This window comes from Canis lupus, chromosome 3 (genome assembly GCF_048164855.1).
Source record: "Canis lupus baileyi chromosome 3, mCanLup2.hap1, whole genome shotgun sequence".
Taxonomy (NCBI): Eukaryota; Metazoa; Chordata; class Mammalia; order Carnivora; family Canidae; genus Canis; species Canis lupus.
This window is the reverse complement of record NC_132840.1, coordinates 13,770,801-13,797,991: the sequence shown is the minus strand read 5'-3', so window position 1 is coordinate 13,797,991 and position 27,191 is coordinate 13,770,801. Positions and strand designations below refer to the sequence as shown.

General features: G+C 43.1%; 3 protein-coding genes and 2 long non-coding RNA genes across 29 annotated transcripts in view; 2 read left to right on the top strand and 3 right to left on the bottom strand.

Annotated features, from left to right (window-relative positions):
* Nucleotides 1–199: 199 nt before the first annotated feature.
* On the bottom strand, nt 200–8,737 carry TERF2IP (TERF2 interacting protein). The gene is made up of 3 exons (XM_072818794.1): nt 7,940–8,737; nt 2,791–2,915; nt 200–1,390 (listed from the first exon to the last, which is right to left on the bottom strand). The coding sequence occupies exons 1-3, from the start codon at nt 8,619–8,621 to the stop codon at nt 986–988; spliced, it is 1,212 nt and encodes a 403-aa protein (XP_072674895.1). The 5' UTR covers nt 8,622–8,737; the 3' UTR covers nt 200–985.
* LOC140629413 (uncharacterized) lies at nt 3,008–7,895 on the bottom strand. Its single transcript, XR_012027245.1, has 3 exons — nt 7,803–7,895; nt 7,063–7,155; nt 3,008–4,362 (listed from the first exon to the last, which is right to left on the bottom strand). It is a non-coding gene; the product is annotated as an uncharacterized lncRNA (long non-coding RNA).
* Nucleotides 8,738–8,759: 22 nt separating the features above from the next.
* Nucleotides 8,760–24,160, top strand: KARS1 (lysyl-tRNA synthetase 1). Of its 2 annotated transcripts, XM_072818574.1 has the most exons (15): nt 8,763–8,916; nt 11,613–11,792; nt 13,602–13,761; nt 14,711–14,876; nt 17,433–17,526; nt 18,082–18,268; nt 18,351–18,476; nt 19,389–19,508; nt 20,450–20,612; nt 20,707–20,880; nt 21,035–21,120; nt 21,636–21,721; nt 22,374–22,500; nt 23,208–23,351; nt 23,886–24,160. In XM_072818574.1, the coding sequence occupies exons 2-15, from the start codon at nt 11,647–11,649 to the stop codon at nt 23,982–23,984; spliced, it is 1,878 nt and encodes a 625-aa protein (XP_072674675.1). In that variant the 5' UTR covers nt 8,763–8,916; nt 11,613–11,646; the 3' UTR covers nt 23,985–24,160. The 2 variants fall into 2 exon arrangements, with proteins under 2 accessions (XP_072674686.1, XP_072674675.1); XM_072818585.1 differs by lacking the exon at nt 11,613–11,792 and having other exon boundaries at nt 8,760–8,916.
* On the bottom strand, nt 20,445–27,041 carry LOC140629408 (uncharacterized). 2 transcript variants are annotated; one of them, XR_012027239.1, is made up of 4 exons: nt 26,941–27,041; nt 23,860–24,689; nt 21,508–22,693; nt 20,445–21,415 (listed from the first exon to the last, which is right to left on the bottom strand). It is a non-coding gene; the product is annotated as an uncharacterized lncRNA (long non-coding RNA). The 2 variants fall into 2 exon arrangements; XR_012027240.1 differs by lacking the exon at nt 26,941–27,041 and adding an exon at nt 25,814–26,934.
* ADAT1 (adenosine deaminase tRNA specific 1) overlaps nt 27,032–27,191 on the top strand; it is a 44,650-nt gene continuing 44,490 nt past the window's right edge. For 19 of the 23 annotated variants that reach the window (XR_012027002.1, XR_012026999.1, XM_072818711.1 and 16 more), the window contains exon 1: nt 27,033–27,187. The gene's annotated coding sequence lies outside the window, so the exon portion shown is untranslated. Of the gene's footprint in view, nt 27,188–27,191 lie in introns of all 23 variants that reach the window. The other 4 variants (XM_072818743.1, XM_072818700.1, XM_072818734.1 and 1 more) reach the window with 1 other exon arrangement.

Here is a 27,191-nt window from a genome sequence, read left to right as displayed (position 1 = left end):
CATGGTAAAAGATCTTTGATGCAGATCTCTCTGCTCCATCCAGAAGAACTAGCATCTTTCTAGTAGCTACTAGTTCTAAAATGAAACCACTTTGTTCATTATTGACCCAATTGAGAGCCCAAAGATATCAGTTCCTCCTCCATGGTTTTTTTTTTTTTTTCTTTAATCAAGGTTTTGGAATACAATCAAAGAAAAACACTTAGAGACTCAAAGTTCTATTTATTTTCAACAATGAAAGCAACACAACAAAGAGGAATCAATCCACTAATTTGTAAATCTAACACAATCCTTAGCACAAACAATTTTCAATAAATAAAAACACATTACTAGTAACTAAGTAAGACTTAAGTTTCTCTACGATTTTGTGTTTTAAACAAAACTGGGTCGTAGGTAAAGAAACACGTGCCACAAGTACAACTGACAAAGACTGGAAGAAAAGAACAGCCAAGGAGCAGGGTCCCCAAATATTAAGTTAGCAAAGGGAATACGGGATTTTCCAAGCAGTCTAGAAATCAGAATTCACTAGGGGTTGCAAGGGTTTAGGGAAGTCTGTGTTCAAGGCCTTGTAATTAAAACTTTCCACATTTCTAAATTCTTTATTTGGAATCTACCCAATCTAGTGGAGCTTCTACCAAAGAACAGGAAGCTCTTTACTTATACTGCCTGAAAAGACTGATCTCTTAATCTTCCTCCTTTGACTTTGTGACTAGCTCCTGAAACGATATAGCAACGGTTCCATTCAGAAAAGGATTACCACTATATAAACCAACCTCCTTCTGGTTTAGATTTTCCTTTCATAAACACTGATAACTGCCAGGGATAGCTCTAAATATATCCAATATCGTTTATTTTTAGCCTCCTATGCAACTCTGCTTGGCTACAAAATCTAAGACTCACAAAGCAATGGCAGCATTGGTCAGAAGACAAGTGTCAGTTCCAATGTACAAATCTCTACACCGTTTTTCTTTTCTCATTATTTTGCCAATTATTTCTTTCGGAATTCAATCCTCCGAGCTACATTCTGAGCACCAAATTTTTTGACCAATGCATCTCGAGCATCCTCATCATCTTTTTGCAAATCTAAGTCATCCTGTCGTGACCAAATGGGATACCCATCAGCCCTCTGACCAGACTCTAAAAAGGAGGAAGTAGCCTCCAGCTCACCACTATTTTTTAGGAAAGCCTGTGTTACTGTTGACAGATCCAAGTTAAACTTTTCCATTAACTGCCGGATGATCTTAATAGCAGCTCCAACCTCTGGTGGAGAAACTTTTTCTTCTTCTTCTTCTTCCTCGTCCTCATCAGGCTGTGTCTCAGAGTCTTCCTCAGGTGTGGGTGGATCATCATCACACATTGTTATGTGTATTTCAAAATCAGGGCTCTCGTCAACCTAGAGACAGTGATGAATATGATCAGCTCCTAATGATCAGTTCCCAAACACTTACTCCTGAGACGTCTACTCTCATTGGGGCAGGAATTTTATCTCTTTTGCTCATCACTTACATCCCCTGTGCCTACACCAATGCCTTCCAGAAGTACTCAAAACACTTAACTGTACAAGTATGCCAGAGCCTTCATGCTGTACTACATTTAAGCACATTACAAAACATGTTATGTGAGAAGAAACCTATGTGGAACATGTTTGCATTTGAAAGTTTATGGGTAACAGACCAAATATAAAATATAAAGGATTACAAAAAGCAACAATCATGAAATTCTGCTAATACTTACACATTCCTTCACTCACCAATTACAGCATTTTAAATTATGTTACTGTTTTATCGTGAGGCCTAACCATTTTCCTTTATGTTAATAAGAAAAATTAATTTACAAGATCCTTTTCCTTGGAGAAGATATACACATATACTTTGGGCTTTCTTTTAAATTAAGCCTATCTTACAGCTCCTACCTTTCTCTGTAACTATGACTAAATATGAGATCCCAACAGTGTCAGAAAGTCAAATATGGAGGCATTAAAAAAAAAAAAATCCCAAAACCACCCTAAGTACACAAAAGGATAAACTTGCTTGTTACAAAAAAAATCAATCTCTTTTAAAAATTGCATTTTCGGGATCCCTGGGTGGCGCAGCGGTTTGGCGCCTGCCTTTGGCCCAGGGCGCGATCCTGGAGACCCGGGATCGAATCCCACGTCGGCTCCCGGTGCATGGAGCCTGCTTCTCCCTCGGCCTGTGTCTCTGCCTCTCTCTCTCTCTCTCTCTATGACTATCATAAATAAATAAAAATGGAAAAAAAATATTAAAAAAAAAAATTGCATTTTTCGGGGGGATCCCTGGGTGGCTCGGCGGTTTGGTGCCTGCCTTTGGCCCAGGGTGCAATCCTGGAGTCCCAGGATCGAGTCCCACGTCGGGCTCCCGGAATGGAGCCTCCTCCTCCCTCCTCCTGTGTCTCTGCCTCTCTCTCTCTCTAAGTAAATAAATAAATCTTTAAAAAAAAAAAAATACAAAACTGCATTTTTCCTGAGAAGCTTAAAATATTTTTAAAAGATAAATTCACAATCTTACTTTGAAAACCTTAAACTGAGAACAGAGTACTTGAATTGGGATGCTTATACTGTTAAAAACAATTCTCCCCAATTTTTCTCCCTCTCCCCTTAAGTTTTCCTACCAAAACCTAAAAGCTACGCCTGAAACCAAAATCAGTCCACTTTCTATTCTCCTTCTCCCCCACCTCTTACCTTGCTAGGCCTTATATGAATAAAAGAATAAATGTGATAACCAATCTTAAAGAAGAATGGAAGCAGGGAAAATAAGTTAAATCTAGTCAACATACCACAATCTCCTCAAACTCCCGAGTAGCTTCTACAAGCATCTTTTTGACTGCTTCATCATTCTCCTTGATCTCTTCCTTTACATATTCTTCTTCAGGTAAGTCTGGAGTTCTCTTATTCTGTGGTTCTATTAAAGAGAAGAACAACATCAGTTTAGAATTAGCCTCTTTGGCAGAAACTGAAAATAAAGTACATGCTCAGTGTGAGCTCTGAGCCAGAAGTGAGTCTGGGCTTTTTTTTTTTCCTATTATAAGACATTGGTTTTTGATCAGAAGGATACGAAAAACATGTGACATGCATGCTCAAAAATTTCTACTCTTGCTTCTAAAAGGTTGTACTATCCAAATAGTGCTATTTTTTCTAGGTTCTAATATATAAAATAAACTCTTCAAGTGTCATTCAATTTTGCTTTGTATTTATAAATTATTCAAATTAACAAAATTGTGCCATAAATTGGGTTCTCTGGGAAGCAGACTGTGAAATGGAGATTAAGGTGCTTGGTAGGGTGCACTCCTGGGAAAATTCCTGTTGAGAACAAAGTGGGAGTGGGCAGAGAGAGAAGCTGAGCTGTGAAAAAGCTCCATCAAAGCCTCAGCTGAAACTATGGGGAAGTGTGGACCTAGGAGCCCTTCAGAACTGACCAAGTTGGGGTGAGGGAGCCAAGACAGAACTCCCCATAGATTAGCCCCTAAAGAGACAGAACGTAAAGACTGCTAACTCTAGGAAACGAACTAGGGGTGGTAGAAGGGGAGGAGGGCGGGGGGTGGGAGTGAATGGGTGACGGGCACTGGGGGTTATTCTGTATGTTAGTAAATTGAACACCAATAAAAAATAAATTAAAAAAAAAAAAAAGATTAGCCCCTAAATGCTAGCTGTCCTAAGATGACAAGACTTTGGGACAGCTCTCCTAGCTGCTGAAAACAGATGTAGAGGGCACACCACAATCCACTACCATCTACAGAAAGGGGGACCTCCTAAAATTAAGCATCCTCTTGTTTCTCTTTTACTCTTTGTTCTGGGAAGATTTAATTCTGTTCTTTTCCACTTAAAAAAAAAAAACTACTAAGGGGCAGGAGAAAGATGTTTGTGATGGAACTGTTCTGTATCCTGATTTAGGTGGTGGTTACACTACTTGCATATGTATTAAAATATAAAATACATAACTGGAAAATAGTATGGTGGTCCCTCAAAATACTAAACATAAAATTACCATATAATCCAGCAATTCCACTTCTGAATATATACTCACAAAAAATGAAACTAGGGTCTCAAACAGGTATTACCACACCCATATTCATAGTAGCATTCTTCACAACAGCCAAGATATGGAAACAACCTAAGTGTCCATTAATGGAAAACCAGATAAACAAAACATGGTCTACACATGCACTGGAATATTATTCAGCTTTAAAAAGGAAGGAAATTCAGACACATGCTACAACATAGATGAACCCTAAAGACACTCTACTAAATGAAATAAGCCAATCATAAAAAGACAAATACATGATTCCACTTACATGAGGTAGACAGACCAAATTCATAAAGACAAAAAGTAGAATGGTGGCTGTCAGAGGCTAGGGAAGAACAAAGGGGGTCAGTGCTTAATGGGTACAGAGTTTTAGTTTTAGAAAAAGAAAAAGTTCTGGAGATTGATGGTGGTGATGGCTACATGACAATGTCAATGTACTTAATGTCACCAAGCCGAAGACTTAAAAGTTAAAATGGCAAATTTTATGTAACGTGTATTTTACCCAGTATCTCTAGATATTACCCATTTCAATTTTTGTCAATCTGATTAACAAAATACATTCCCTTGTTCTGATTTACTTTCCTGAAAAATACTACTACACACATTTGTTACTTAAGTTTCCACATGTCAGAAGTCCAAGCATGGTTTATAGCATCCTCTAATCAGGGTCCAATTTACTTTTACTTAATAACAATATTCTGTATTTGCTTATTGGCCATTTATTTCCTTTTCTGAAAACTTCTTGTTCCATCTCTTTTGTTCATTGTTCTCTAGTTTTTACTTTCAAGGACTTCTCCAAGGTCTCTGAACATTAAGGAAACTGTGTTGCAGTATATTGAAAATATTTTTCCAGTTTGCTGACTTTATCATGAGAAGTTTTTAATTTCAAGTAATCGAATATGTAAAATTCTTTGTTAATCTTTTTGCTTGTGGGACCATGCAAATATTAAATAGTATATTCAAGGCAACCTATTGAATGGGAGAAAACATCTCCAAATCATACATCCAAGAAGAGGTTAATATCCACGATAAAGAATGGATCCAACTCAATTAAAAAGTTTCAATTAAAGAATAAGCAGAAGATCTGAATAAAGATTTTTCCAGAGAAAGCATACAAATGGCCAAGAAGCACACAGAAGATGCTCAACATCACTAATCATCAGTGAAATGCAAATGTAAACCACAATGAAGTATCACCTCACACCTGTCAGAATGGCTATTAACAGAAAGACAAGAAATGACAAGTATTGGACAAGATGTGAAGAAAATGAACCCTTGGGATCCCTGGGTGGCGCAGCGGTTTAGCGCCTGCCTTTGGCCCAGGGCGCGATCCTGGAGACCCGGGATCGAATCCCACATCGGGCTCCCGGTGCATGGAGCCTGTTTCTCCCTCTGCCTATGTCTCTGCCTCTCTCTCTCTCTGTGACTATCATAAATAAATAAAAATTAAAAAAAAAAAAAAGATAAAAAAAAAAAACAAAAAAACGAACCCTTGTGCACTGTTGGTGAGAGTGTAAACTGGTGCAGCCACTATAGAAAACAGTACTGAGGCTCTTACAAAAAATTAAAAATAGAACTACCATATGACCTAGTAATATCACTTTAAGGTGTCTGAAGAAAATGAAAAACGGGATCCCTGGATGGCTCAGCGGTTTAGTGCCTGCCTTCGGCCTCGTGCATAGTCCTGGAGTCCCGGGATCAAGTCCCACATTGGGCTCCCTGCATGGAGCCTGCTTCTCTCTCTGCCTATGTCTCTGACTCTCTCTCTCTCTCTCATGAATAAATAAATAAAATCTTAAAAAAAAAACAAAAAACACTAATGTGAAAAGATACATGCAACCTTATATTCAAAGCACCATTATTTATAAAAACCAAGATATGGCAACAACCCAAGTGTCCATCGATGGATGAATGGATTCAAATGTGTTGTGTACACACATACACACACACACACACATCCTGGAATACTACTCAGCCATGAAACAAAAAAAAACCCCAAAACGAAATTTTGCCAACAACAGATGGACCCAGAGGATATCATACTAGTGAAGTATGTCAGAGAAAGACAAATACCATGTTATTTCACTCATAAGTGGATTTAAAAAAACCAACCAAACAAAACAAAACCTGACCTCACAGATACAGAGAACAGGGATGAAGACAGTTGGCATGGAGGATGCAGGGCAGCTAAATGGGTGAAAGAGGTAAAGAGGTGCAAACATCCGGGCAAATATAAATAAATCATGGAGTTATAATGTACACAGTACAAGGAATACAATCAATGATATCGTATTAACTTGTTTGGTGAGAGTAACCTGACTTTCTGTGGTAATCAGTTTGCAATGTATGCAAATGTAGAATCCCTAGGTTGCATACTTGAAACTCAAATTGTATGCCAATTGTAATTCAATTTTTTAAAAAGATCAATAAACAATAACAATTAAAAAACGTACTCATCCATATTTCCTTTAATTTTTTTTAAGTAATATCTATGCCCAAGATAGAGCTCAAATCTACAACCCTGAGATCAAGGCTCTATGGCTGAGCCAGCCATGCACCCCTTATCCATATTTTCTTAGTCATTTCAGGATTTTAATTTTTACAATTAAATATCTGATTATCAAAATATTAAGAGTAGGGTGAATCCAGCTTAATTTTCTCCAAAGTTCCAACTGGCCTGCCTGTAGTCCCAACACTATCAATTTAAAAGCAAAGCTCTACATGATCTACTTTACCCTACACATAGCCTTGTCTTCTCTCCCAAAATTCTCCCTCTTATTACTCCATTCTAGCCACACTGGTCTTCGTTGCTCCAAGAACACACCAGCTATATTCCCACCTCCAGGTCTTTGCATTTAGTATTCCCTCTGCCTGAAACACTTCCTCAGGTAACCACCTGGCTTGCTCTTTCCTGTGGTCTCTGCTCAAATATCAGCTTAGGTAGTGATGTTCCTTTGTCACGCTGTAAAAAAACAACCTCCACCCCAGCCCTTACCTTGATTGTATTTTTCCCTATAGCACTTACCACTGCCCAGCTAGCATGTTAAGCTCCATGACCGCAGGGACTTTTACTTATTGTTATATCCCAGCAGGATAACAGTGTCTGGCACTCAAATATCTGTTGAATGAATGAATCTGAAATGTCACTTTTACCAAAAACAAAATTCCTACTAAGCATGCTGAACAGGAAAAACAGACTGAACTCCCCAGACTTGAACTCTTCTTATATGGAATAGCCAGCCACACAGGGAAAGGGGAAGGGGATGAGGGAGGGTGATAGGCTTCTTTAAACAAAAGGGTCTACCAGCTTAAGCTCTCAATAGCGGTTACATCAAAAGTGAAGCATCTGCTAAGTCCTAACCACACCTGAACCCCCACGTTCAAGTCAACTGCATTAAAAACTCACTTCACCTGAGCAAGACCTGGAAAACCATTCCAACTGACGAAACCTTCTGTGAATACGCATAAACGCCGAAACGTGAAAATATGAACTGGTCTGGCATGCCTTTCACAAGGCTTATACTCAATCTATCTGCACAGAAAATTTTTTTTTTTTTTAAACGAGTCTCTGGAAAAGACACCCTAGAAGCTGGTGAACGACACAGTGTCCCTGGGGAAGAAAACTGGGTAGCTGGTAGGTAGGATTGGGGACGGGGTGGGGATCTCTATATAGCCTTTTGTATCTTTTGAGTATCAAGCCATGTCAATCCCCTAGTTACTGGAAAAATACAACCAAAGTGCGAGTAGAAAATGGTGCAATTTTACCCGGATGTCTAAAGGGGAGGGGAGGTCCGGGCGACGCTCCCAGACGCGCCAACATGGACGCCCGAGAGAGGGGAAGGCGCCCCGCCCCCACCCGCACAGGTGCAGCGGAAGTCCCGCGTTCGCGGCCGAGGCCTCACCCCCGCTATCGGCGGCCTCGGGATCCTGCTCAGCTTTCCGCTTGAGTTTCTGGGAGGAGGGGCTCACGGGGGCGTCCCCCAGCAGGTACTTATGCTCCTGGCCCCGCAAGTGCTTGAGGTAGCGGTCCTTCAGAGACTGCCAGGAGTGCTCGGTGAGAGAGCTTTTCTCCATCGCCTTCCACAAGGCGGTGCCGGTGACGGAGCTGGGCGAGCGGGCATTTTCCTTCACGTACGTCAAGATGGCCACGTCGTCTGCGTCCGTGAAGGCGATGCGACCCGCGAGCGGCTGCGGCTCGGGCTGCGCGGCGGCGGCGGCGGCGGCGCTCCCCTCGGCCTGGGCCCCGGGCTTCGTCTCCGGGGCCTGGCCGGCCGCCGAGCCCAGCCGATAGGCCTCCAGGTCGAGCCTCTCGTTGCGCTCCACACAGTCCAGGATGTACTGCGTGGAGATGAAGTCGCCCGAGGCCTCGGCCGCCGCCTCCCCGGGCTGGGCCAGCAGCACGGCCCCGGGCTCCTGCACCCGGCACAGGGTGCCGCCGCCGTGCAGGATGAGCGTCGAGAGCCGGCGCTTGGCCGGGCTGGGCCGCACGTAGAAGGACATGGAACTGCCATCTTCCCTCACGAACAGAGTCGAGGAATGGGTGGGCCCGTTGGGGTCTTTGCCCAAATCCATCGCCTCCGCCATAGCTAACGCCAGGGACCAGGAGAGCGGCACCCAAACGCGGTTCTGACGCACAGAGCAAAACAGAACCAAGAACGGCTCCCGACGCCGCGGCCGCGGAGCCCCGCCCTGCGCCTGCGCAGCCGCAGCGCGCGAAGAGTGCCCGCCCCCTCCTCTCGGAAGAGGCGGGGCTTCCGGCCGTGACCTGGAAATTACTGCGCGACCCTCATCCCTTTCAGGTCGGGCCCTCGGGAAAGATGGCTGCGGTGCAGGGCGCTGAGGTGAAAGTGGACGCCGGCGAGCCAAAACTGAGCAAAAAGTAAGTGTCGCCGCGAGTCATTAAGGTCTTTGCGGCCGGACAGTCCGGACTAGGAAGCGCCTGGAGGCTCCGACTGAGGTGGCCATGCCTGAGGCCTTCCTACCGGCTCTCGTGGGTACGGCCACGCCGGGACGTAGCAGCTACTCCCCGAAACTACATCCCCCAGGTTGCCCTGGGGTCGGGCTCTGGCGGGGTCCTGTCGTCTATTCCTGGAGTTAGGAGGAATGAAAATTGACTAGAGAAAAGCGAAATTTACTCCTTTTCTTCTCTGAGGGGAAAAAAAAAAGTTCTTTCATTATCGAGCCACGCCTCGCTACCATTTGGAGAAATGTGAGATGCGAAATACCTGCGCTTTTCCTAAAGACCTTCAGATTTTCCTTACCCTCACCTTTGGCTATTCTGAATCTTACGTATTAAATAGATCCTTTCTAAAACTGTGTTGTGCACCTGTCATTATGGGTTATTGTAAGGATCTCTGAGTATTAAGTAAGTGACCGATGTCTGGCGGTAGGGTCCTTGGAGTGTGAAGGGAAATATATCAAGATTAGCCTCCCGGAACGCCTGGGTGGCTCAGCGGTTGAACAGGCAGAGGGAGAAGCAGGCTCCCCTCCTGGAGCCGAATGCGGGACTCGATCCCCGATCTCAGAATCACGCCCTGAGCCAAAGGCAGGCGCCTAACCTAACACCCAGGCGTCCCAAATACAATCTTAAAAAAAAAAAAAAAAATAGCTTCCCTTTATATTTTTTTAAGACTTATTTATTTATTTATTTATGATAGACATAGAGAGAGAGAGAGAGAGAGAGAGGCAGAGACACAGGAGGAGGGAGAAGCAGGCTCCATGCCGGGACTTCAGGATCACGCTCTGGGCCAAAGGCAGGCGCTAAACCCCTGAGCCACCCAGGGATCCCTAGCTTCCATTTAAACGGCTGTGTCCTGTATTCCTGAGTGTGTCTGTGTGTGTGTGTGTGTGTGTGTGTGTACACGTGTACCTGTATGCTCACATTCCCTCTCAATCAGGGTTCTTCAATTGAAGCACAGAATCCAGGCAATGTTTTGTTTTCTTAGCATTCCCAATGATGGTTAATAACTAGTACCATTCCAGAGACATAGGAGAAAAGTTCGTTCTTTACAAATAATGGCTGCCTTAGCACATTGGGGCTCAGCTCTTTTGCTGAACCGTGATGGAATATACACTTAACCAGTCAAATTGTTTTTTCCTTTGGGTCTCTGGATTTATACTTCAGATATTCTAGAAAAATGAGAAAGGAAACATCTAAATTTATGGTCTGATAGTACCCACTATGTTGTCTTTCTGAGGACTGTATCTGATGTCAGTCCTTCTGAGAGTATCTAAATGTTTGGAACCTGGTCTTGGACTTATGCCTTTGGGAAAATTGTTTGGACTTTGTCACATCAGTATAGTTGACCTTTGAACGACTCGGGTTAGGGACATCAACCCCCATATAGACTTAATTTAATAGCCAACTGTTGACTGGAAGCCTTATCAATAACATAAATAGTCAATTAACATGTGGTTTGTATGTTTCAGACATATTGTATTCTTACAATTAAGCTAAAGAAAAGAATGTTTAAGAAAATCAAGAGAAAATGGATTTACGGTTCTATACTGTATTTATCCCCCCCCCCCAAAAAAAATCTGCATTTAAATGGACCTTGCAAAGTAAGGTGCAGGTGTCAACTGTAATCGAATTTTATATTATTTAAGATTTTATTTATTCGCAAGAGACACCCAGAGAGAGGCAGAGACATAGGCATAGGTATCCTTTCCTTGCAAGGAAAGTATTAATGTCCATTTAGGCTCTAGATGACTAAATGCATTGCTGAAGCATGCATAGTGAAAGTGAATCTGTTGCTGATTTAGCTCTGGAGCAGAGATCTAAAACCAAGTCCAGAACTCAACAGCTCATGCTCTTTGCACAGCCTGCACCTTACTTCCTCACATTGTCTAAAAGAATCTGCTCTTAATCTATATTCCTCTAGTGACCAGGAAGTAAAATAATTTTTGAATGATTAATGTTTCCTTCTGTATCTTAATTGTTCTTGGGACTTCCTGCATCTGTAATGAGCACCATAGGATGCCAGTTATTTTCTCCCAAGTTTAAAAACAGATGGGCTTCCTGCCAGATGACTCATTCCCAAATGAAAGGTCAAATTAACGTAGTCCAGGACCATTCCTGAAGTTCTTTCCTCCTTGTTCCTAGAGCTCAAATAAGGCTTATCTTTGTCTCAGGTGTGCTCTTGTGTGGCTGGCTTTTCCCTTCATCTAGAGTTTGCAATTGACAGTGACATTTCATATGCTTCCCATTGCCATCTTGGTGGCCAGGTATTTCATCCCCAAGATAGAAGCCATATATCAGGGGCTTCAGAAACACTGCCTCGGGGCCAGTCTCCCTATTTTCTAGATTGTTGTGATCATCTCTACCTATAAATCATTGATCGTCTTGCTTTTGAGTTTTGACCCAGATGTCCACTTTTTTATTATAGCGAGGACAGAACGTTGTCAGAGTTGCAGCACAGTGAGTGTTACAGGGTTGTTGTCAGTTAAGAGGTTCTTGAAGGAACCCTGAAAGATTGTGCAGCCTGCCCCCACCCCTCACCCATAAGAGTCGGAGTGCTGGTTGGTGTATATATACTGTCTCGTCCCATCTGACACCACATCTCTGTTTCCTGTTAGGTGGTGGTGATCATTAGTTCCGGGGTGTTCTGCCATGTTGACGCAAGCTGCCGTAAGGCTTGTTAGGGGGGCCCTGCGCCAAACCTCCTGGGCACGGTGGGGGCAGAGGGAGCTGCGACTGTGTCAACTTGCTCCTTTCACAGCGCTTCACAAGGACAAGCCACTTTCTGATAAAAGAAGGTTGGTGCCCTTACGTTTGTTGTTGCTCTGGGAGCAAGAATCCTTCCCTTACTATGTCCTTACCTGTTAAGCCTCTGGCTAAGTTTGGACTTGTTGCTAAGGAAACAGAGCCCTACTACCAAAACCAGTAGTTGTTTCTCATTTTCTCTTTAATAAATTCAGTTTCTCACTCTAGATCCTTGAGATGATTTGTGGATCCTTTATTAGACCAGTGCTGAGAACAAACATTATCTTCCCTTTCCTGTCTTTCTGTACTTGGTTTCTCCTGAGGTTAATTTGGTTTCTAGTCTTTGTTCTATCTCTAGGACCTTTTTGGATTTTCCTTAGGATTAAGTCGATTTAAAGAGCAACACCTAGTTGTTTTTTTATTTTTTTTTTTATTTTTTTTTTTAATTTTTTATTTATTTATGATAGTCACACAGAGAGAAAGAGAGGCAGAGGGAGAAGCAGGCTCCATGCACCAGGAGCCCGACGTGGGATTCGATCCCGGGTCTCCAGGATCGCGCCCTGGGCCAAAGGCAGGCGCCAAACCGCTGCGCCACCCAGGGATCCCTGTTTTTTTATGTTAATACTAGGAAGAACCCAGTAGGCTCTGATGCCTACAGACTGAATCACAGCACAGTAGGCCTAACATGTTCTGGAATGATTGTTTTCACAACTGTTACAAGACAGATTACATCCAGAGACACCTACTTTGAAGCCCTTGCGATCAGTCTTCTTACTTAAAAATGATTATTTCAAATCACCAATTTACTTTTTTAATTGAGTTACTCTAAATTCATACTGAGAATTAAGAATGTGCCCCAAAGGCAGATAATGTGTGAGGATGACTTGGTATCATTTGCCATGGTTCATTGTGATATAATATTTTATTAAATTAGCATTGGTAGTTTGAAAGAGTGATCAATTCTATTTGAATACTGAGGATACTCTATGCAAATCTGTTTGGTTTCTGGGTTCAGATAGCAAGATTTCAGATCAGTGTGTGGATAGTGAAGGATTTGGCCAGAAATGTATCAAAGATTTCTGTCCTGGGTATAGAGAATCAAGTGTTTAAAATAGTGAAGGATACTTAGAATAACTCACATTTGTGTGTTTATTAAATGCTAAGGGCAGGGTCATCTCTACATACATTTTCTCAGTCCTCACAACATTTGGAGAGGAGAGTGTTTTCTGTTATTTCCATTTTACAGATGAGAAGTCACTTGTCCAAGGTCATATAATTACTAAGCAGATATGTCAGGATTTAGTCCTAGGCAGTCTGACTCCAGAGATGTTATATTATTCCCTACTCTGTGCTGGTTTATACACTATTCTACCCAATTTGTTGTCAAAGTCAAGCTCCCATAGAGAGAGACCAATATGGAGAGCCATTGTCAATGCATTGACCAGTGCTGAGCGAGAGGTTATCAGTGATGTGTCTCCTTGAACTCTGGAAAGCCACCTCTCCCCTACCTGCCCTACCCAAACTAACCTACTCCTTGGAGAGATATAGAGAAGGGTGGCAGACACAGCTGGAGATGTTGCCTGATTTGGTTTTTCTTTGCCCTAAGGTATCTTGATTTTATTTGGGATCTCACTCTGGAAAGCAGAGGCTGAGAAAGATCTTTCACATCTTTAATTTAAGCTTACTTTTCCTTTGTCTCAGTCACCTATACTGACTAAGTTGACTAAGAGACTAGCAGGGGTGGAACCAGGCAAGAGCATCCCCACCCCACCCCCCCAAGGCTGTTCATATTTTTGATAAGTGGTTATGGGGCAGAACATAGTAGAGGACTCTCACATTGAACGTTTGTATCTTCCCAACAGTGAGCTAAAGAGGCGCCTAAAAGCTGAGAAGAAAATTGCAGAGAAGGAAGCCAAGCAGAAGGAGCTCAGTGAAAAACAGCTAAGCCAGGCCACTGCTGCTGCCACCAACCACACCACTGATAATGATGTGGGTGCTGAGGAGGAGAGTCTAGACCCAAATGTAAGTTCCCCGGACCACCTCTCTGGCTGGGCATGGGAAAGTGTCTGATGAGACTTAGGCCAATTCCTTGGGGCCAGCGACTAAGAAGATACATAGGAGCTGGAATAAGCAGTGAGCCCTGGGTCACTGCAAATGTGTGAGGGGGAGCTGAGGGGGGTGCTGCTACTCCATCTTGTTAAAGACACAAGGCATTAACATTTTCTTAACAGGCATTTGGGAGAATCCTGGACTTCTAAGTGACTGATAAATCTTCCTTGAAACTAGCTGGCCCTTAGCAAATCCAGAGAAGTTGTCTCCCTAAAGATTGGCTAGCTAGGGTTTACTTTGGACCAGAGATTGGCAAACTGCATTCCATAGGCCAGATTCATCTTTCCTTGCCTTTCGTCTTATCCGTCCTCCCTGATTTTGAAAATAAAATTGTGTTGGAGCACAGCCATGTCCATTTGCTTACATATGTTTAAGGATGCTTTCATGCTACAACAGCAGAGTTGAGTGGTTGCATCAGAAAAAGTGTGCTTAGACTATTCCTTTTTTACATCCTCCAAGCCCCAGAGGCCTGTCTTGGGGAAAAGTCTTATGTGTAGCCAGGGGTAGGAAAGTAGGAAAAAAGATAACTCACCATGTAGATGCATTCTCAAAAATGGTAACCAAGGCCACCTGTATAAATTAAACTTAACGTTTTAGGCAGAATTCCAATCTTTTCTTTTCATTGAATCTTGCATTTCAGAATTCAGCCTTCGTTTCCACCTATGGATTTGGCCACTGCATAGTTTACATGCAAATCTCACTCGATACCAAATCCTGAGATTTCAAAGTTGTGGAGGGCCCAGTTAAGGAAACCTCGATGTTTTGGGGCCATTCTAGGGCAAAATACAGTACTCTGCTAGATAGGCTGCTGGTCTGACCAGGGTCAACTTCTGAAAGGCCTTTTTTTTTTTTTTTTAAATAGCAATACTTCAAGATACGCAGCCAAGCAATCCACCAACTGAAAATCAATGGGGAAGACCCATACCCACACAAGTTCCATGTTGACATCTCGCTCACTCATTTCATCGAAGAGTATGGTCACCTGCAGCCTGGGGACCACCTGACTGACATCACCTTAAAAGTTGCAGGTAGGAGGACTCCCTGGCAGTTTGCTGAGCTCCCACAGCAGACAGGCTTCTCCAGTAGCACAAAGGAAGGTCTGTGGTGGTCTTGTTTTCAAGTAGTCTGTGTCTGAGGCTACTTCATGAGGGACAGTGCAAGTACACCCATTCACAGAAAGTTGAGCAGCCCTAAGATAGGAGATTGCATCCTAGATAAGGTGATGTGGCAGAGGAAGGGGCCTTCTCTGAGGGGGAGCTCCTGACCTGATGCTGCTAGTTCATAGTCCTTTTTGAAGACTTCCCTTACCAGTGGGAGCCATGGCCCCATGCTCCTAAAAATTTCCACCTGTGGCCTAGGAATGATATTTCTAGAGCACGGTTATTTTGGAGTTGTAGTTATTTGGAGTTGCATGGGATCTTTTCCTTGATTGAAAAAAAAAAAAAGTCTGGGGTGCCTGGCTCAGTCCATAGAGCATGCAACTCTTGATCTCAGGGTTGTGGGTTCAGGCCCCACTTTGGGCATAGAGGTTACTCTAAAAACGTCTTTGGGGTGTCTTGTGGCACCTGGGTGACTCAGATAAGCATCCAACTCTTACTTTTGAATCAGGTCATGATCTCAGGGTCCTGGGATCAAGCCCTGTGTCAGGCTCTGCACTCAGCACTTAATCTGCTGGAGAGTCTCTCTCCCTCTACTCCTTCCCTTACTCAGGGTCGTTCTCTCTCTCTAAATAAAATCTTCAAAAAAAAAAATCCTTTATTTGCCTCCTCCCCCAAAAATAATGGAACTATTAATTATATAAAATTTAGAACATTCAAAAAAACAGAGAGAGGGCAGCCCAAGTGGCTCAGTGATTTACTTCTGCCTTCAGCCCAGGGTGTGATCCTGGAGACCCGGGATGGAGTCCCATGTCAGGCTACCTACATGGAGCCTGCTTCTCCCTCCACCTGTGTGTGTGTGTGTGTGTCTGTGTGTGTGTGTGTGTCTGTGTGTGTGTGTGTGTCTGTCTCTCCCTCATGAATAAATACATAATAAAATCTTTAAAAAAAAAGAGAGAGAGAGAGAGAAAAGTTTATTTACCCATAACTCCAACTACCCAAAAAGAACCTCTGCCAATATCTAAATGCCCAAAGGTTCAAGCCTAGTACTTTTACCAAAATGTGTCTTGGTGTTAGTCATTCTGACTCAGTATTCTCAGTACACAGTGTACCCTTCTAATTGGTATTTTCAAGTCTTTCAGGAAGTTTTTCTTAAATAAAATTTTTTAGAATTCTATTTTTGCTTTGGTTTTCTTTGGGGACTCCTTATATCTGTATGTTGGATCTTTCCTTCTTTTCAGTATTTTTCCACTTTTTCTCAAACCCTTTTTTCTCTCTTCGTTTGTACTTTAATATTTAAATTTTATTCTTCCCAGCTTGGTTTTTCTTAAGGCATTATTGTATTTACTCTTATTTTCTTCTAGTTTAAGTCTTTCTGAAATGACTTTTTACTTTATTTCTGATTTTTTTTTTTTAATGTGTGTCCTATCATTTCTTAGTTTTTCAGTGGTTCTTATTTGCGGGGGTTTTTGTTTTCTGTCATTTTCTTAATATCTTTCAGCTCATTGTGAAATAGAATTGTTTGTTTATTCTGAGCTTGTCTGTCCCAAGTGCTTTTTTATTTAATAACTAGTATTTGGCCTCAATACTTTTATTTTGTTTATTTTTATGTGAAATTAGTTTTCCTGAATGTTAAATGGAAGCTTAGCTTAGCTTTTCCAGCTTTGCTGAGCTTCCTCTTCTTTAGTTTTCTGCAGTGTTCAGAATTACCGCACCTTGCTTTCTGAGATTTCCAGGTTCTCTTTCTCTTCCTCACTTTCGTTGGACCTTCTCTTTCCTTCATCTATGTTTTCCTGATTTTTTTCAGTTTTGTGGGCCTTGTCCTACAAGGAAGCCCTGGCTGTTACATTTAGCATGTTTCTGGGGCTGCCTTGAAGGGCTTCAGCCCATTAGACCTCGTGCAGCCCCAGCTCCCTATACTGGCAGTGGACAGATCCCCTTCTGGGTTCAGCTGCCATCCTCCAATTAGCTGCCATATTTTCCAGTGACTACCTATGGCTCTTTTGGAAATTTCCAGTTCTCAGACCCCTCAGACACCCCATTGCTCCCTAAAGCTTTTTCCCATATGGAGGCCTGAGGGTTCTTCCTGGTTTGCCCCCATTGCTTGTATTGGGATTCCTAGGAATATCTTCCCATGTAATTTTGTTGTATATTTCGTCCGTAGCTTTTTGGCCTTGTCCGTCTAGTTCTGTTTTCTGTTTTTACGTGAGGATGGAGGTAGATCCAAAAACTATGCTGCCACCAACACAGCCATCTTCTAGGGTATTTAAAGCCGGGTCTTCCTGCACATCTTTAACAGATTTAATGAGGATCATTGTCATGAAGAAAAAGATTGGGCTTAACTCTCGGGATTAAATCAAATTGTTCTGGCCTGTGTTCATAGGACATTCTACCCAGACATAAACAATGCAGAAGGAACTTATTCTAACACTGATACCATGAAATGGCTTCTGGTTCTATTGGTCAGTATTTTTGTTCTTTTTCTAGGTAGGATACATGCCAAAAGAGCTTCTGGGGGAAAGCTCATCTTCTATGACCTTCGAGGAGAAGGGGTCAAGTTGCAAGTCATGGCCAATTCCAGGTATGTAGAAGTGCCTTGTTGCAGGCCTTTCCAGATTGGCCCAGAGCAACATGACTGGGGACAAAGGCCCATGTGGTCTCCCTTTCCTGTTGGTATTTAAAGTTAAATGTAAGCTATGTTGAGTAGGGCTGAAAAGAATAAAACAGCCATCTGGTCACCTAGAAAATAACAGCTCTCAGGTTGTGCAGCCATTACAGGTGGATATAACCCTTCAGTAGTTGATAGAAGAATCTGAGATTCTTCCCAGGCACACACTAAATAGGCATCAGCAGTTTGGTAAGGATTCCAGAGGTCAGTTTTAAAAACTAAACCAGTGGGAGGTGCCTGGGTTGCAGTCAGTTAAGCTTCCATCTCTTGATTTCAGCTCAGGTCCGATCTCAGGGTTATGAGATTGAACCCCATGTGGGGCTCACCGTGAGCCTACTTAAAACTCTCTCTCCCCCTTCCCTTCCCTCTCTATAAATAAATGAATCAATCGATCAGATTTAAAAAAAAAAAACTGGTCAGTTTTAATTTGGAATATTGTATACTGAAATACATTTTATTTTCACTAAGGAATTATAAATCAGAAGAAGAATTTATTCACATCAATAACAAACTACGTCGGGGAGACATAATTGGAGTTAAGGGAAATCCTGGGAAAACCAAGAAGGGTGAGCTGAGCATCATTCCCTACGAGATCACACTGCTGTCTCCTTGCTTGCATATGTTACCTCATCTCCACTTTGGCCTCAAAGACAAGGTAAGTTCTTATGGCATCCTTGCTGTTATCATGGCATTGAATCAGACTTACCAGTAATTTCTGTCTATTGCTTTTGGTTTAGGAAACACGGTATCGTCAGAGATACTTGGACTTGATCCTGAATGACTTTGTGAGGCAGAAATTTATTATCCGCTCTAAGATCATCACATACATAAGGAGTTTCTTGGATGAGTTGGGATTCCTAGAGGTGAGGGAGAGTCCCTACCTAACATGATGAGCTAGTAGCCCTGTTATGCCTACCTCTCACTACTTCTTTTCCCTTTCCCATGCCCTGTGTCCTTATCATTCATGCCCAACAAAAAGTCCCTTTCTGGCCAGTGTTTTTGTTCCATCTTATTTTTTCAGTGCCCTGATTAAGAAGGCAAGACCTGAATTCTGAGATAATGGACAAAATGTAGGGCTGTCTGCACACTAATGGTGCCCCATTCGGTGTGTGTGAGCAACTCATTTTGCCTTTTTTTTTGTTTTCATTTTGCTTTTTTGTAGCACTAAAAAAAAAATAATAATAATTGTATAAGAAAGGTAAATGCATGCTATTGTAAAACAAATTCAAAGAAACTGAAAGTCTCCTTTCATATTTTCCAACTTCCTTCCCCGAACTTAAGTTTGATATGTATTTCTTCCACACCATTTTGTATGAAAATGTATATACATACCTAAGCATGTTGCAGATGAGGTACATGTGTAAATGTTTTGGAAGGATTTTTTGTTTTCAACATAAATTCCCATTGTGTGTATTCTGATGGGCCTTTTTTTTCTTTCCTCTTACTGTATTCTGAAGCCTTTTGCATGTCTATAATAACTAAGTCAAAAAATAGAAGTTCAATTTACAGTATTTATCGAAATTTTAATTTATAATGTGAAAGTTTATTGGCACTATGTTAATAGTGTTTGGTATTAATAGAAATTGAGATGCTTCTGGAAAATCAGGTCGTCTATACTTTTCTGTCAAGCACCTGCACATGACAGTTAGACTTAACTTTCATTTGGTGCTATAATAGGCTTAGACCATTTATCCATACAAAACCTGAGCCAGCCCCAAGGCCTCTGGTTTTACAACCTCTTATCTGAAGACTAAATGTTTCTCCCTGTCATTTAGATTGAAACTCCCATGATGAACATCATCCCCGGGGGAGCTGTGGCCAAGCCTTTCATCACCTACCACAATGAGCTGGACATGAATTTATACATGAGGATTGCTCCAGAACTCTACCATAAGGTAATCAGTAAGTGGATACCCTGTTCCTTACAGAAGCAGAAGTCTGAAAATGCACTGGCTAAAGAGCTGCAGTTAGAAATAAGGAACAGAAAGAGAAAAACAGCCAGGAGAGTATTCTAATCTGTCAGGCCCGTGAGTCCTCCTGTGGCTCTTACATTGTATGTTTAGAGTCCTCCTTGGATTAGATCTGATTTTAGTCTTTTATAGAAAAGGTTGATCTCTGTCTAGAAGTTGGCAATAAACATCTGTAAGTGACCAGAGTAAATACTGAAGAATGTCATTCATGGTTCTTAATTGCAGACAACAGAACCTGTTATAACTAGTTTAAGCACAAGAATGATGTATTCAAATATATAAGGAAGCTTAACAATTCCCAGGAGGATCAGAGAATCATGGTTGGAGACCATGAGATTAGGAATGATTTTCATGCCTATCTGGGCTGTTCCCATGGAAAACTCAGATCTTCTCCACTAGGGACAGCTAAAACAGCCTCGTAACCCTGGCTCTAGGCACAGGTCATTGCCATTAGGATCTTTGCAGTTAACTTCTTAAAAGCTAGATGTCTCTGGCTCCCTTCACCAGAAGGAATTCTGCAATAGTTACGCCTTCTATCAACGGCTTTCAAAAGTTGTGTGGGCATGTCTGACTAGTGGGGAGCTTGGGTTACATGCCTGTATCCTAACCCCAAAAGAGGCTTTTTTCTTGGGGAGGCTCATACTCACAAGATGAAGTGCTATCCCAATAAACGAGAATTCAGAGGTCCTGGGCAACCAGAATGAATGAGGACTATCCACTACAAAGGTCTAAAGGGAGTAGGGTATTCAACATTTGGTTGGAGATCTGAAAACATGCCTGAGCTATGAAAACCAAATTAGCTTTTGTAGACAAACTTTCCAGAGCTATCAAAATTAGCTGTCATGAACTTGGCTGTGTGTTATTAGATACTGGTGGTTGGTGGCATTGACCGGGTTTATGAAATTGGACGCCAGTTCCGGAATGAAGGAATTGATTTGACTCACAATCCTGAGTTCACCACCTGTGAGTTCTACATGGCCTACGCAGACTATCATGATCTCATGGAAATCACAGAGAAGATGATTTCAGGTAATATCTTCTGTTTTCCTTGGTCTTTCACATATGTCTGAAGGACTGGTGTACTGCTTTTGGGTCCTCTTTAAATGACAGATTTCTTCCCCAGGGATGGTGAAGCACATTACGGGCAGTTACAAGGTCACATACCATCCAGATGGCCCAGAGGGTGAAGCCTATGAGATTGACTTCACCCCACCCTTCCGGAGAATCAGCATGGTAGAAGAGCTTGAGAAGGCCTTGGGGGTGAAGCTGCCAGAAACTAAGCTCTTTGAAACTGAAGGTAAAGTGATGCATTCCTCCACAGAACAGCCCTTCATCCTTTTCAACCCTGAATTAGCTGAGGTCAGGGCTAGAATTTCCCACAGTATTCTTTTGGAATTATATTTTCTTGCTGTGATAGTATAATGTCTTCTGTTCTAACTTGTACATTACAGAAACTCGCAAAATTCTTGATGACATCTGTCTAGCAAGAGCTGTTGAATGCCCTCCACCTCGGACCACGGCCAGGCTTCTTGATAAGGTGACAGACTATGCCTTTTTTTTTTTTTTTTTTTTTCTTAAAGATTTATGTATTTATTCATGAGAGGCACAGAGGGAGAAGCAGGCTCCTCACAGGGAGCCCGATGCAGGACTCCATCCTAGATCCCAGGATCACGCCCTGAGCCAAAGGCAGACGCTCAACCGCTAAGCCACCCAGGTGTCCCCAGACCATGCTCTTTAAGTACATGCCCTCTCCGGTGGTAATCAGACCCTTGTTCCCTATGAAGGTGAACTCCACTGTGGAGCACCAACTTCTGCAGCCTCTCAGGAAAGCCCTAATGAGAGAAAAAAGAGAATTAACAAGTTTTAAATTCCTATTCTACTAAGCTCTGTGCCAAGTAGTTATGTAATCTCAGTTAAAGCTTACCAGCCATAGAGAAGCTTAGGATAAACCCCTATAGCATCAGGTAGTAGGTAGGAGTGGAGTCCTCCTCCAAGACTGGGACAATCAAAATGCCATTCAGAAAGGATCTCCAGCTCTGCTTTCTCCTTAAGCTTGTCGGGGAGTTCCTGGAAACGACATGCATCAATCCTACATTCATCTGTGATCACCCGCAGATAATGAGCCCTTTGGCTAAATGGTAAGATAAAACATGGTATTTCAGTTACCTATTGCTGTGTAACAACTTTATAATTTAGTGGTATGAAACAACTCTCAAGAGTTTGTGGGTTCATCGGGTAGTCTTTCTGCTCTACAGAGTGATAGCTAGGTAGCTAAGGTAACTCAAGTGGCTGTAACTAGGAACTCAGGCACCTTGTTTCTTCTCCACAGGGGTTCTCGTGCTCCACAGCTTCCTCATGTAGCCTCTCTCTGGCAGTGTAGCCTGGGCTTCCTTACATAGTAGCTAGGTTCCAAGAGGAGGAAGGAGTCCAAAAGAACAAACCCCAATGTGCAAGCATATATCAAGCCTCTGCTGAGGTCCAGTTGGCCAAAGCAAGTCATATGGGCAGCCCAGAGTCAGTGTGACGGGGCACAGAAGAGCATGAGTATAGGAGGTATGGTTCAGTACAACCGTTTCCCACACAGGTGTGCTGTGAAGATGATCAAAGCTTCTGTGGCTCTCACCCTCCTCACTACCGTACCAAATGATTTGGTGCCAGAATGCATCACGGGCCTCAGGTCTCCATGTACAACACATATGAGTCAGCTAGAATTCAGGAACTCTTGCATTTGTAACAGATGTTATGGTGAACCTGTATATTCAGCCCTCCCCTTTGGGCTCCTGTCCCCAGGCACCGCTCTAAAGAGGGTCTGACTGAGCGCTTTGAGCTGTTTGTCATGAAGAAGGAAATCTGCAACGCCTACACCGAGCTCAACGACCCTGTGCGGCAGCGGCAGCTATTTGAAGAACAGGCTAAGGTAAGGAAGTGTAGGGTGGGAAGCAAAGGAATTGTGTTGCCTCATGTACCTACTCCTTAGACAGTGTAGCCTGAACCCAGGTCTTTGTCATTGTCTGCATCTCTTGGTGACTTCAGCAGAGATGAAGGTTAAAGCCATGAGCTTCACTGGAGGAAGTCACCTTTCCAGATGGAGAACTTGGCTGGTTTGGGCCCTAGAATTTCCACATAGAGGAGTTAAGCATGATTTTTTTCTGTGTGGGGAGTGTGATGCTTGCATTAAAAGTACATCTGCATAACAAGAACATCATTTTTCTTAAATGGTACATTTATTAAGGTGGCTTGGGGGTGAGAGGCAGGGAGATTAGTGAAGACAAAGCTGCCCGCACCAGCACTGCCACGGATGTGTAGTTTCAGGAAATGAGGAAAAGACTCTTGGGAATCCTCAGTCTCCAAAAAATCTGTCTCACTGGACTTCTAGAGCCTGGGGCACTGGAGGTTTTTTCATTTCACAGAGAAATTCGCATGTGTTCCCAAGTGGGGCTCACCAGCCCTGACCTTGAATTTGAAAGAAATAGCTCCATCCTGAAGTTACTGGGAAACCAATTCCCAAGAAGTACTGGATGTCCATAGCATCCCCAGAATGGTCATCCCTGTGAACGTGCTGACATGCTCACTCAGACACTGAGAGCACAGCCTGGACTAGTGTCACCATTTGGTTCTCTTTAGGCCAAAGCTGCTGGCGACGATGAGGCCATGTTCATAGATGAGAACTTCTGCACTGCTCTGGAATACGGGCTACCCCCCACCGCTGGCTGGGGCATGGGCATCGACCGTGTCACCATGTTTCTCACAGACTCCAATAACATCAAGGTACGTGGTGGCCCTCTGGCACACACTGCCCTGGAGAGCTCCATTCTTGGAGGCAGGAGATGGCAGGCCGGGAGAAGGAAGAAGGGGCTTTGGGATGAAAGGAGGACCAGGCAGAGAGCAACACACGACTCCACAGGACAGTCAGGGCATCTGATCTGATGGGATTTGGGGGTTTTCTACCTGAGGCAGAAAGAATACTCATTTTTTGCATTTCTTGATGATCCGAGGAACACACTAAGTCCTCTCCATGTGTTATCTCTATGTGTTATTTCCTTACTTAAGTCAGCCCTATGAGATGTAGAAACTGTTGTTACTCCCATTGTTATAGATAGGGAAAACACTAAGACAGACACTAAGAGAATCTCTGTTCTCACTCATTCTTTTCCATCCTCTATAATTGGAAGGGACTGAGTTGAAATAGAAACCTAGATCTCTGGATTTGAGTGGCAACAATAACCAAAAGCAAAAAGAATGAGTGAATAGCTATGAAAAAGAGCATGCTTCTCACCTCAAAGTGTGTTTTCTCTCCTGCAGGAAGTACTTCTGTTTCCTGCCATGAAACCTGAAGACAAGAAAGACAGTGGAGCTACCCCTGAAACATTACAGAGCACGACAGCTGGCACTTCTGTCTAGAAAAGGATCACTGCAAGTCCTGTAACTCAGGCCTCTCTGCATCTTGCACAAGTTCAAGGACTGCAGGGGAGTTCTCGTGTGTTTGACGATCACAGTTCAGTTCAGCTACGAGAATAGAGAAGAGGAATTAAAAATTCCTTTTTACTTCTTGTTCCCAAATAAACCATTTGTCTCTACTCTCGTCTCATGACTGTGTTTACTGTGCAATGTCAGCTTTTACTCAAGACAGCTGGTCTAGTGAATGTTTAGGATTATACCACTTTATTCATTCAACAAATTCATATTAATGTCTGCCCTGTACCAGGCATTGTGCTAATGGATTGGGGACAGCAGTGAACACATGAAGCAGCTGGGGGAAACCAGGGAGGAGTCCTACCAGGAAGGACTTGTCTTTTGCATCTCAGCAAAACCTGCAAGTGTCCCAGCAAGTTGTCATTTCTGTAGCCGTTAAAATGATGTGGGCGCGCAGAATCTCCTCACTGGGAATTAACTTCAGAGAGTGTTGAGCATCTCCACCCCTCGCTGGTGTTTCAGCACAGGTTCCAAGAGCACTTGGCAGCAGTGGGAGATAACCAGGAAGTATTTCAGAAGAAACCCTTCCAGATGCTACATCCTTTGGCAAGATGGTGTTAAAATGAAAACCACTTCCCCAAAGGAAAGGGTACAGGTTCGAGATACAGTACGGGACTTCAGGCAGCACCACCACTGTAAAAGGCAACAAGAATCAATAAGGTCACAAGTGACCTTTAAGGAGCTGTTTAGGGGTACCTGGGTGGTGCAGTCAGTTGAGCGTCTGACTCTTGGTTTTGGCTCAGGGTTGTGGGATGAAGCCCCAAGTTGGGCTCCGCACTTAGCTGGGAGTCTGCTGGAGATTCTCCTTCCTTCTGCCCCTCCCACTTGAGCTTGCTCGCTCACTCGCTCTCTCCCTCAAATAAGTACATCTTAAAAAAAAAAAAATGTTTAGTAGTAATCTGGGGGCAAAAGCTAGCTGGCCTCGAGTCTGGAGACAGATGAACTGAAGCAACAGACAACTTGTGGGATTTGGCAGAAAGAATGCTTAGAAGGAACAGGCTTATAAGTCCACTGCCTCTTGAAACAGTTGAAGGCTCACAATTTGCTAACTGCTATACAGGGGTAAACAGGCACAGTCCCGAGCATCCTCAAACTTCCAGACTTCTAAGGAAAACAGACATACAATAAGTCATTTTTTTAACTGTAAAATGGAAGTTCTAATAAATGCTTTGAAGGAGGGTTCCATGGGGTATTGAGAAACTAACAGACCTAGTTAAGGTTTACCAAAGGACATTAGAATCTGAGATTTGAAGGAAGGTAGAGCATTAAGTAGTCAAAGAAGGAGAGGGTTTTCCATGGTGTAGTAGCAAGCACAAAGGCCCAGAGATAGGGAAAGCACAGGAAAGGCGAATGACACTAGATGGAAAATATATGCTACCAGATGAAGCAGAAGGAGGCTGGCCATACAGGGGTAGGAACCCTATTATGGGATTTTGTGTATTCTCTGAGCCCTACTCTGGGATTTTGTATTTTGAGAGTGCTGAAACACTAAAGTCTTTAAGTAGGGCAGTGACATCACATTTCTGTTTTGAAAACCTCAATCTGGCTGCTCTGTGAAAAAGTATTGGAGTTGGGCAAAGAAAGGTACAAATCTAGAGGTTAGCATAACAATCCAAGAGGGAGACAGAATGGGCTATTGCCATGGAAATGGACAGAAGTGGATGGATTCAAGACACAGGAAGTAAGATCAACAGGACTCAGCAGTATAATATATTGTCAGGGTTACTGGAAAGAAAATGACAAGAAGAGTGACTTACTTTTCAGTTTATACAACTAGACTGATGCTGGTACTGATCCCTGAGAGTGATGATCAGGGCTTTTTTAAAGGCAGAAGAGGAGGACATCCGGATGGCTTAGTGGTTGAGTGACTGGCTTTGGCTCAGGGAGTGATCCCGGAGTTCTGGGATTGAGTCCCACATCGGGGTCCCTGCGTGGAGCCTGCTTCTCCCTCTGCCTGTGTCTTTGCCTCTCTCTCTCTCTCTGTCTCTCATGAATAAATAAATAAAATCTTAAAAAAAAAAAAAGGGGGCAGAAGAGGGAGGCAGGTGCAGATTTAAAACGTTAGAGAGGCATGAGGAGCTAGGGTGCTTAGCCTTGGAGGAGGCCTGTGGCCCTTTTATTCTGAACCAGAGAGAAGGATGGGGTCAAGTAAGTTGCACTCCTGGCTCCCCTAAGGAGTACCAGGAAGAAAAGTGAATTCTCCCATCTTTCAGAACTGAGGTATAATTGCTGGATGGTACAGGCTCCTGAATTATCCAGACAAGCTATACTACCTATTCCTGGCAACCTGAAGGTTTTAGACTGGTGCCATCCAACACAGCTGCCACTAGCCACGTGTGGCTATTGAGCGTTTGAAATGTGGCTGGTCTGTATTGAAATGTAAGGAAGGCATCAGGGTGTGATCCCAGGATCCGGGATTGAGTCCCACATCGGGCTCCCTGCGTGGAGCCTGCTGCTCCCTCTGCCTGTGTCTCTGCCTCCCTCTTTCTGTGTCTCTCATGAATAAATAAAATCCTAAAAAAATAAAAATAAAAAAAACATGAAATGTAAGTGTAAAATACTCGATTTCTTAAACGTAAGTATGAAAAAGTATGTATGAAAAACTCAAGTATGAAAAAACAATGTACATATCTATTTTTTAAGATATTGATTACACGCTGAAATGATACTACTTTGGACATACTGGGCTAAATACATGAATACGGTTAATTATGGATTAATATCTCTTTAAAATGTAGCTACTAGAAAATTTTACATTATCTGGCTCAAATTATATGTGTGGGACAGCAATGTTTTAGACAGAAATTCAGCCTAGCGTTCCAAAATACATCGTTCTACTATTTGAACCATTTTACCGGCTTCCTTTGGGCCATTTCGCCGGTACCTGCGCTCCAACACGCGGGACTCCTGAACAGCTCCACGGCCCCCGGCTCCCACCCAGAAGGACTACAAGGGCCAGGGTGCACTGCGCGCCCTTGGGGGCGGGGCCTGAAAGAGCAGCCTCTTCGTGACGTAACGTCCGCTACGTTCCTGCGCTCCCACGAGGGGCGCGCACCTCGGAGGCGGGAGGGACGCGGTGGTGTGGTGGGCCCGAGGGCGCCCAGTTGTGCAGGGGTTGCCCTTGGGTGCGGGTGA

Bases quoted from the DNA above. Each gene is read 5' to 3' on its own strand.
- TERF2IP (XM_072818794.1), bottom strand. From the start codon at position 8,621: ATGGCGGAGGCGATGGATTTGGGCAAAGACCCCAACGGGCCCACCCAT. The intron at 2,916-7,939 runs GTGAGGCCTCGG...TCTCTTTAATAG, and splicing joins CGAGGCCGCCGATAGCGGGG to AACCACAGAATAAGAGAACT. The intron at 1,391-2,790 runs GTATGTTGACTA...CACTGTCTCTAG, and splicing joins GGGAGTTTGAGGAGATTGTG to GTTGACGAGAGCCCTGATTT.
- KARS1 (XM_072818574.1), top strand. From the start codon at position 11,647: ATGTTGACGCAAGCTGCCGTAAGGCTTGTTAGGGGGGCCCTGCGCCAA. The intron at 20,881-21,034 runs GTAAAGTGATGC...TGTACATTACAG, and splicing joins TAAGCTCTTTGAAACTGAAG to AAACTCGCAAAATTCTTGAT. The intron at 21,722-22,373 runs GTAAGATAAAAC...TCCTGTCCCCAG, and splicing joins ATGAGCCCTTTGGCTAAATG to GCACCGCTCTAAAGAGGGTC.